The sequence below is a fragment of the Mixophyes fleayi genome, chromosome 1 (genome assembly GCF_038048845.1).
Source record: "Mixophyes fleayi isolate aMixFle1 chromosome 1, aMixFle1.hap1, whole genome shotgun sequence".
Classification (NCBI taxonomy): domain Eukaryota; kingdom Metazoa; phylum Chordata; class Amphibia; order Anura; family Limnodynastidae; genus Mixophyes; species Mixophyes fleayi.
The window spans coordinates 402,352,916-402,363,966 of record NC_134402.1 but is presented as its reverse complement, the minus strand read 5'-3'; the positions used below and the strand labels follow the sequence as shown (position 1 = coordinate 402,363,966).

The 11,051-nt window shown below is 38.0% G+C and overlaps 1 protein-coding gene across 3 annotated transcripts in view; it reads left to right on the top strand.

Annotated features, from left to right (window-relative positions):
- Nucleotides 1-2,436: 2,436 nt before the first annotated feature.
- EFNA5 (ephrin A5) overlaps nt 2,437-11,051 on the top strand; it is a 309,847-nt gene continuing 301,232 nt past the window's right edge. For all 3 annotated transcript variants that reach the window (XM_075181497.1, XM_075181490.1, XM_075181483.1), the window contains exon 1: nt 2,437-4,145. In XM_075181497.1, coding sequence (XP_075037598.1) covers nt 4,021-4,145 — 125 coding nt within the window. In that variant the 5' untranslated portion in view covers nt 2,437-4,020. The remainder of the gene's footprint in view (nt 4,146-11,051) is intronic.

The following is an 11,051-nucleotide window of genomic DNA, read 5'->3' as shown; positions in this document are numbered from 1 at the left end:
ATTAGTTTAATATAAAATACTGCCCACTGGAGTGAAAGGGAGAAAAGGTCCTGCATTAACGGTGGAAATGATCACCTTGCCCTTTAACCCTCTCCGTATTAGGAAGACCAGCGACTTGTAGCCGTATAATGCGCTGCTGGTCTTTTGCCAGGGAGGTTATCATCCACTGAAGCATGGCAGGTTTGGCAGTATTATATGTAAGATAATTATGCAAAAAAGGGAGAGAATAAAATGTCTGAATGTCTACATTAGCAACAGACACTGGATATTGATTTTTCATTATAGTTGGGGAGAGATGGAAACGTTCCCTCCTCCCCCTATCAGAACGAAAGAAATTTAAATAAGACGACCAAAGCAGAAAATGCCTGATGTATATATTAAAAATGGATCTGAGCGCGTATGCTCCTCATCAGCTCTGCTCTCTAATTTGCTAACAAATTCAATTGATCGATAGTTGCATTAGTGTCACCCATAGAGGTTAACATAAATACATTGTCTTTCAATTATACCCCTCTTATCCAGACAAAACTGCCTTCATTATGAGTTCAATATCAGATGCAAGATTAGCCTCTAATGGGAAAAAGACATGATGTTTTAATGAATCAATTCACTGCCTAGATTTGCAACACAATCAACTTTGCACTGCAGAGTAAGGGGTTAACTCCGCTCCCAGCAGTCACAAAGGATTTGACAGCATTTTAGAGGCAGCTCTTAAGCTTTTTAGAAAAAAACATCAAATTTTAAATGGCAAAAAAAAATATTCAGTCTTAAAATTACATGCAAATAAAAACATTGTGTAATGAGAAATAATGTTTGTTTGCTTTTTACTGTCATGCTACACAATGTACATGCCTGGAATAAAAATTAGTATTACTTTTAGCAAAGTGTCAGTCTAATCGTCTTTCCTAGAAAGATTCAATTACCCATAAAAAAGGGAAATCGCAGCTTTTCTATTTGCATGATGTTAACAATGAATATGCTTTGCTCTTTCCCTAGGTCTGCTGAGTTCAAGAATATCAGCTCCTCTGTTTGACTAATGATGGCTTCATAATTACTGTATAGACCATGCACTCAAGAAAAAACAATGTCTTGTTTGACAGCCTTATCGCTGAACAAAATTAAGACAAATTGTCAAAGTCTTCCAAAGCTGTTACACTGCAAATATTTGACATTTCAAATATATCCTGTATTTTACAATAAAGAACTGGAGCTATTAAATTGACAACAGATATTCCATGGAACTAAGTGATTGTCTCTCGTGATTCTTTAAGTGGTTACGTCGTGCTATAGTGACTCATGATGTGTGTTTTTATGTAGGATAAATATTTGAAGCTGTAATCTTGGGGCTCAGACCTCAATATTAAATGACCATTGGCTGTATAACTGTAGATGTAGATTACAATTTTCAACACATTGAGAGATATTATTACTACTACTATATACACTATACTATCTATGTATGTAACTATTTAACCATCTTTCTACATATTATTATTATTTTTATTGTTACGTTTATGTATAAGGCTCAACAAGGAATCCACAGGGCTGCACAGGGAGTTAGAGTATACAACAAATGTCAAAATAATTACAAAAGTGACAAAATTAAATAAATAAAAACAATATTACCTAAACATAAATGGTGAAAATCTATCTATCTATCCATCTATCACATGTCTATTTGTCTATCTGTTTATCTATGACATGTCTATATATGTATGTAACTATCTATATGATGTCTATATATGTTTATTTCTGCAAATTCAGAAATAACTACATATATAAAGAGTGTTAATACAGATATGTAGTTTCATTCATTTGTCTGGTATAGGGTGGCACAGTGGTTAGCATTGCTGGTCACATCACTGTGAGGTCATGGGTTCCATTCTTACCAGCACACTGTATGTAGTTTGTATTCTCTCCCCGTGTTTGTGTGGTTTTCTCCAGGCACTCCAGCTTCCATCTACAGCAGTACAATACTAGTAGCTGCATGTGTGTCTGTGTGTTAGGGAATTTAGACTGTAAGCTCCACTGTCACAGGGAGAGATGTGAATAAATATTCTGTATATAATACTGCATAACATGTTTGGTGCTCTCCAAGTAACAGATAGCAGCAGTCATACTACAAAAGCAACCTGTGTGGACAGCTGCATACTGCTAAGGAAATGCCCTGCAGGTTAAACGATGAAATCATTCAGTAGCCTGAGATCCTGAAGGCTGCAGCTTTGTAAGGGTTAAGCTCTAGTGCCAGAGGCTGCTCTTCCCTGGCTGCATTTTGCCTGTTTCAGTAGTGCCTTTTAAGCATCCAGATTTCAATGTAATTCAATTAGTCCGGCTTTGGGGAAGGTGGGGACATTGGTGTATTGGTTGGTGAGAGACGCCTCTCTCATGTTGCACACCAATCCTGTAGCAGTGAGCAAAGAGAGAGAGAGAGAGAGACTATGGAAATGTCTAAGCAAACAGCAGCTCTCGCCTTGAGTGGCTGCTCTGGGCTCTCTCAGACCCCCCCTTCTGCCTAGTAAAGTGCATGAGATCTCACATGATCACCCGGCGGCTGTGTAAGTCTCTCATGAATACATCATCTGCAAGATTAGTGCTCGTACCTGCACACCCGCTGCGGGTGTCAGCACCCACCTTTTCTATATAGATCTATATATACACCGTGTGCCTCTGCATGTGTATGGGATCTGTATACATAGCAAGGACTGCACAGATTGAAATGCACTCGCATTCTGCCTGCTCCATGCAAGATCTATAAGCAGTGAGTCTTTGGCTTTAGGAGGGGTGGGACGTTTTGGGATTTTTACTCCATCCTACAATTGCTTTTTTTTTTTCTTTCTATTTTTCGCAGACTTTTAACCCTTTATCCAGTGCATACACTTTTCTGACTGCTGATGTATGACAGGTTTGTTGCTTTTGTGTGTGTTCCTTAACCAAGTACTGGAGCAGCTGCAGTTACTGTGAAGCTGATGTAGAAAACGGCTTTTCATGTGTCTGATGTTGGATATTGTGGCTCATTTTATTTATTTCAAACTGTTTCCTGCTCTTACAAGTTGATCTCCCGGGGACTGGACAGCTTTGCAAAAAAAAATAAAAAATAGAGTGACTTTTCCACTCCTGTTGATGCCTGCGGCAATATCTGGACCTCATCTTTATGTATGTGGCTGTTTTATGCAGAAGACTTGGATGCATTTCCAGGAGTTTGTTGTTTTTTCTTATTTTTCCCCCCCAATATAAAGCAATTTAATTTGCATCCCGTGCATTGAGTTTGGATGTAAGACATCACATAGCTTCCAGGATTGTTTTCGATTTTTCTTCTCAAGCATCACCCCTCTCAAAGGGAGGACAAGGACGGAGGCGGGGGGCGAGGATACATAAAGTACCCCCAAAGACACAGACTGCTCAGATAGACAGTATCACCACTACTTTACAGTAGTACCTTTTGGAGACAGCAATTCATTTGTATTCTCACAGAGGTTTGAAAGTGAAGCTCTTGTGCTAATTGTGCATCAGCAACAGTTTTTTCCCTACAGCTTGTTTTCCTTTTAAGCCTTTTAACCAGCAAGTGCCACAAACACAAATTCTGGCATACATAGTAACTTTCTACAGAACAAGAGGTGGCATATTATACATCCTGGACTGCGCAGAGACCTCTTCATAAACCACTGAATTAGATCACACTGTTCATCTAGTCTGGTACTAGGATTGGCATCTGGACCGTAGTGCGCCTGAGGTGCACCCAGGGATTGTGCCCCTGCTCTGTGTGCAGGGAGCTCTGTGTGAATGTGCACCGCCCTGCTCTCAGTAGCAGCCACAGCTGCCTTACGGCCTCCAGCACCTCCCTGAGCCAGGCTGTCTCTCCCTCTGCTGCAGCAGTGTCCCTGACACACTCAGACATCCTTTCCTATTAACTCCCAAAAAGCAGCTGCCCCGTCCCTGCGTAGCCACAGTCGTCTGCTGCTCCTCTTCCTCTAGTTCGTCTCTATTCGCCACTCTCGCTCCCCCTCTTTTTGGCCGGGAGTGATGTTGCACGTGGAGATGTTGACGCTTCTGTCTCTGCTACTCTGGATGTGTGTTTGCAGCCAGGATCCTGGCTCCAAGGTGGTTGCTGATCGCTATGCGGTGTACTGGAACAGCACCAACCCCAGGTAAGGCGGGAGGGGGGGAGGTGGAGAACTGAGATGCTGCTTTGTACTAAACACACGCTGTCCAAATCCGTCTGCACGTAGGATGTAATGATCTAAGTGCTGTACCCAGGTAACAGATATTCTGCACGGATGGCCGTGGAGCAGGAACATTGCACTGCAGGAATAGCGTCTCCATTTCACTCTAGTATACTCCATTTCAACAGTTTTATTTCTTTTTGTGCTGTGCAGTGGTTAGGAAATCATTGACCCTATTGATACAGGCTAGTAACACAAATCTCTATTCAGGTATTTCAAAATATTGTGCTCTATGGAGTATAAAGAGAACAGGACCTCTTATTAAAACCTTGTAATGAGTAGGAGTGAAACTAAGAATTAGGAATGAGTCACCAGACTTCACTGTGGGAATAGTCTTTGTGTACTGAGTATACCGTTATGTCTCACTATATTAAGCATAATGTGTCCCTGCTATCATCACTCCTTCTAGTACAGATGCCTTCTAGTCATTGTGTACAATAATGCTAACCATGATCATGCAGCAGACAGGTTTGCACAGGTCATGTCCATGTATCTAGTAAAAGTTCTTCCACTTTTCCAGCTCTATCCTAGTCAGTGCTTTCAGTTTCCTGCTTGTGCTCAGTCGCTGACAAAACTCAAGGATGAATTCAACAGTTTCTGTCTATAACATTTTTGGGAGAAAAGTTTTAGGATACAGTCTCTTCCCCCCCCCCCCACCAGTTGTGTATCTGTTGACTTCATTGTCGAGGGTTGAGCAATATAACCACAAATGAACAAACTTATATTGATCTGTCAAATTCCGCCAACGTTTTCATCCCTGTCGTAGCCTCATCCCCCATGTAGGAAACATGTTTCTTTGAAACATAATGAAGCTTTGAACCAAAATATCTCAGACAACTGCTCAGTTACTAATTAACTTTACATAAACATAGATTTTTTTTCCTCTGGAAGTTAGATCTCTTCAAAAAAAAAAGGGGCATTAAACCGCAGCTGCTTTGGTTAAAGATGATTAGAATAATGAAATATGAGAATGGGAATACATTTGGAACTCTAGGACACATTAACCTGGAAATGATACCCCATCAATGTGATTAAAGTGCATTTGTGTTTTGGTTTAGGGCTAGATGCTGTGAATAAAAGTTTCACTGAGAGTCCCTAGCAATAACTTTCCTACCTAGCGATAACTTTTCTGAGTTATGGGGACTGGTGTTAGAGGCAGCACATTTTATTGTTTTGTATGTGTTTTTTTTTCTTTAACTGCTTTACTGCACAATCATAAAATCACATTCTCTTTTATAAATAGTGACCATATGTGTGACAAAGTCACCTGGGTTCTATATTTTTTTTCTTTCTTGTTACAACAGATGTGTACCAAATCTTTATTTACCTTGCAGCCAGGCTGAGGACATTTTATCATGAGTAATCTACGTTATATGCCTGTGATACTGCTGTTTAGTTTGAGATTAGTACATTGATTTTTGTCACAGGTCATGTTTTTTAATAGATCAGAATAGCCTGCAGAAAAGTCTCCCGCTCAAGAGGGAGCAGTGGAATAATCTCCAAGTTAACAGTGTTTGCAGTTGACACCAAAAATATGGCAACAGCTGAGAATCAAGTTAGAAGTTAGAATTTTCTTATATGAATAGATATTTTTTTTTTATGAGCTAAAATTGTAATTGACACAATTGACTATGTATTGTATGGAAGTAGATAAAATTGCATGCACACTATATATAGATAGATAGAGATATAATCTGCCAAAACACATCTGAATTCAAGCGAAGCAATTGGAAATCATGATTCAAGTTGCAGACAAAAGAGGACAATACTACAAAACAACACAATTGTAATATATAAACACAAAAGCACATCACTTTCCATCTACCATAGTAACTGGTCTTTCAGCATTTAACACCAAACATTTTATCTTATTAATGTGGCACCACTCAAACTTTGATTGGTTATTGAGTGCTTAGTGAAAGTAGCAGTTTAGCTGGGGCACGTCAAGCAGAATTCTGGCAGTAAGTTTAAATGCAAAGGCCAAAATGTCCTTTCATTTTTCTTGAAAAATGCCAGGTAGAATCTGGATCCTATTAAATGCCTTTCAGAGTTCATTAATTGCACTGTAAAACATGCACACAACTGATAAGAACATTTCTTTTGTTCTGTAAGTTCATGATACAAATTAATGAATACAGTTGCGTTGTGTACAGAGCCCCGTGTAATAAAAACAGAAGTGCAATTAAAAGTCTAAATAATATAGTGCTACTGCGACTGCCAGGATTTATTTGATATATACTTCGCTTAACTTTTTAAGAGCATAGATAGCTTCCCACAGACAGCCATACGAAAAAAAATGCAAAATCCTACTTTAGTGAAATGATTGACTGTTGGGAATCCTGAAGGTGCAAATTATTTTACTGGAAACATAATCCTGAGATATATGCCTCATACACCATAGTACAGTAAGTTCTGACAGCTATTATAAGTTCTATTAACAACCTGATGAATTCTGTAAGTAGATTTTCATTCCAACATCCTTCCTATGCAGAAAATGTGTTTGAAGAACAAGTAATGAACTTTTTTGTTTTTTGACTTTTTGCCAAAAAGCTGCTGAAATAATTAAAAGTGTCTGGTCCAAAATGTGTCTGCCTGGAATTTTGAAATATTGCATTCATAACAAATCATTAATATAAGTCAGCCTTGTCAATTAGCAATATGCAAAAGCTATGGCATTTATCTCACGCTTAACACCACGGGAGTATTTTTGTACAATGCCTCAGTGAATATGTTTCACTTCTCCCTTAACCTCATAACCTAGTTTTTTTTTTTTTAGCTTAATGTAAATGCTCTCTCTATACTACTATATATACTCCAGATATAGTCATTAAGTACCTAGGCTCTAACACCACCACTAAATTTATTACCTAGACTGACAGCACTTTTTTAAAGCAGACTATGAGTTTGGGTTACCTGACAGATGTCTCAGCCATTTAAAGTTCTACAGGGAAAAAAACAACAACTTAAAGTTATTGTTTTTACTATATTTTTGTCTTGCAATTATGCAAAATACTTGTCCTTAAATTGTTCAGTTTCCCTGCCCAGTGGACCTTTCAATGTAATGTTTAGTGTCTGTAACACAAGGTACGGTGACTGGCCCAACGTGACCAACCTTTACCCTATAATCAAAAAAATACCATATGCCATGTGCCGCTAATTGTCTTAGTGTGTATAATAATAAAGCCTAATTGATGTAACAATGGTGATACATATGTGCAGAGAACTATTATGATTGGCATTGATAATTATTACAGAGCAGTTCTAGCGTGCAGAGGAGTTTCATTACTACTCTTTGCATGACTACATATTGAAATAGCTTTGTTTCAGCTAAATTCTTTTAACTCCGTCTCTCGATACTGCACAACCAGGTCTATACTTGCTCTGGGCTTGTTTTCAACATTTTGGAAATCATTGGGGGGCAGCGAAATAAAATAAATAGTCGCATTCCTGATGCATTGGTTCCTGCTTCCAATTTCCAAAGGGATTTTTGATTTGGCAATTTTCAATTTAAGGGACAAAGAGACCCGTAGTCCAATAAATTTTTCATGATTAAAAGTGTAGCAGTAGCGTTCTCAGTTCATTACATGCAGCTTGCTGGCTTTAATAGTGTTACTCTAGCCTGTTATTGCTTTGAAAGAATACCTTGGTTATTTCAAATGGGTTCCTGTAGCAGACTTGTATTTTCCCCTTGTGGATCCCATGCAATCAACAGTAGTTTTACAGACCTCATCCTTTGAAGGAAGGGCACCTAGTTAAGGGTAAATTACCCTCCTGTAATTCTTTCCATTTAATCTTTTGCAAATGCCCGTAATGAAAGCTTCTACATTCCACCCACTGGCCCCGTTTCCTGTTGTAGAGGGATAGATAAAGATGAGTCTTTCTTTCTCTCCCCTGTTGCTATGGACCCAGCAATCTACCAGCTCCATGCTGGGCTGAGAAAATGAATGAATACAATTAGTGCTTAAGGAAAGTTGGCTTGCTCTGTTTTAAGAACCTCCATAGACAATCGCACATATGCACATCCATAGATTCTGCTTTCTCAATCACTCTACTTCGGAGAAAACAAAATTCCACCCTAAATTCTTTTTCGGAAGGGTTTCACATCATTTACGCAGTTGCTGAAGTTAGGAATAATGCTCAGAGTGTCTACAATTTAGTATTATTTATGATCCATTTTTATTAACCCAAACTTTTGAAAGTGAAACTTTTTTCTCTAGAGTTAATTAACAGTTGAGAAGTACATAGCTTTTAATGTGTAAAGTTATAGGACGTGTCTGAGTTACACCATTCCGGTAAAATGTGTGCACCAATTTTAATTATGCCCCCCTGCCTCTATGTGGCTTTGTCCCGTGTTTAGCACTGCTCACCCTGGAGATATGTAAAACCTTCGTACACGCTAAACTAGCAATCGCATGTTCTGGCAGTGCACTCGTCCTACAGGATGAGAAATCTTTAAAGAACCGTAATATTCTAATAGCAAAAAACTGCATCTTACAGGAAGCTGGACATAAACTCGCACATTGTGAAATATGCGTCGTATAATTAAGTGACAAACTCAACAAATTGAGGTTTCAAGGTGGTAAGAAGTGGGGAAGGTTATATATAATCTTCAATTTTTATGATTTTTGGCATTAAATTATTTATGTCTACTTTGCAAAACGGCGCTAATAATTTTTTTAATTTATGCAGGGTTGGGCATTATTGATTCTATTTCTGACATTCTATTGATTGGACTTTTTTCTATGTTTAATTAGCACTTTGCACCCTTTATTAAATGAATCGGTTAAGTGCAAATAGCTTAGATCAGAGAGTTTATAATTGCACTAGTTTTGTTTTACTTAAAATATCACCTTGCAATTTGTACTTCCTGTACGGGTATAAATGTTTCCGTAACAGAAATATACAGTATTCTCTAAAGCTACATTTTTATATTTTGGCTCATTTCTTTACACGAACATGCACAAATATGCATATGCACATGCTAGATTTTTGTAGGCAAGCACCAAGCTTCTCAAGGTCTATATGCTACCTAAATTTAGTATCTTTCCTCATATATTATGTCAATAAATCTGCTAAATACTTTTCATTTATTGTCTAAACCTCTTTCTTTCCATTATATTATTTCAATAAAAATATATTACTGCCGAGGTTCAGTTTACACAGAGATTTCCAGAAAAGCCTGGTTAACATGGATGAAGCTGCAGTGGCAGATGTAAATGTATCCATACATGGTTTTCTGTGCTGCATGCTGCACAAAATGGCTTCCGTGGATATTTTTTCAAAGATGGCCGCTAGCTGTCTTAGGTGTTCCATAAATGGAGAGAGCCTGACAGACTAAAGTGGCTGAACACAAAACCGTGCCTTGCAAAGCTCAACACTGCTCGTTATGCGAGCTGTGTTCAATCCCAGAAATCATTCTCGGCCATCGGAAGAATTGCACTTTGAATGGATTGGAGACTGGTTTTTGACAACATAAGATTGGTAGTTTCCTCCAAACAAGATTATTGCAGCAGATTTGAAGGTTTTATGGTAGTTATTCCCACCGTTTATTCCCATGTTTGTTAAAAAAAAAAAAAGCAATACCTGTACATTGCATCCAGTTGTACATTTTAGGGTTCTGATTTCACAGATCCTCCTGGTAACACAGGAAGGTTGGAAGGTAGTAACTCCCTAGATTATAGGAACCGTACCAAATAAAAATACACTGCCTGGAATCTGATAGGAAGTGCCTCCAATAAATGTTTTCAACAACATTAAGAATAAATTAAATACATTTTACTTAGAGTCACACTTAATCTAGGGTCTACCTTTTATCCAATTGTACTGAGGCGTTAATATAATGTATTACTGTTAAAGTTTTTAAATCACAGCTAATAAACATTGCTAATACTGCGCCTTTGGCATGTTGTCTAAGCTACAATCTTGCTACAAAACATAATACAATGTATTATTACTTCAGTCTATTTCACATTTAGTGTCATGGGTGTTCTATATAAACAGAGGGCAAAGGTCATTTGCAATAAATATATGCGCCATATTATGGTTTTTTTTGCCTAAAGTGAATGGTTATTGAGGTAAAAAACAAATTGAGCTTGTTCCATATACATCCATATCTCCATTTTACCTTGATAAGGTGTATGATAAAGACTAGGAATATAGCAGATTGCCACATATTATGTGCTCCAGCATAATAAAATACACATATGAGATAATATTACCCCATACGATTCCACTATTTATATTCATGATCTTTGATGCTTTGGCTGGTGCTTTAGAAAATGCAAGTTAAATTCTTACCATTGTTCATTTTGTTGTTCCTTTTATGACTGGAAAGCCAATTTTATTTTTTATTGGCTGACCGGTTTTACAGAACATTCAGTATGTGGCAGACTATTCTGTAAATGTCAGTATTTGAATTGTAGAGACCTCACATCCCGAGAACAGGAGAGCCAGGTTTGATTAGAAGACACTATCTACAGCAGTTAGTCAACCTGTAGCTCTTCAGCCGTTGTGGAACTACAAATCCCAGCACGCCCTGCCCATTGGAGGCACAGATTGCCTAAGCCCAATATGCAATCTTTTGTGTCTGTTTTGTGGATAATATTGACACCCATATTGAATTTAAACTGTATCACTTCCACTGCGTTCAGCAGATGGCCCTCAGTCATGCCATTGAGTTGTAGTGATAATATTTCTCTGTTTAATTGTGTGAACAGAAAATATATATATATAAAAAAATATATTTTATCTGCTCAAGCTGCTCTGTGCTCTTGAGGTTTCTATTTCCAACTGTCCTGTAAGTTATTAGTGTCTGTCAAACCCATAATTGCC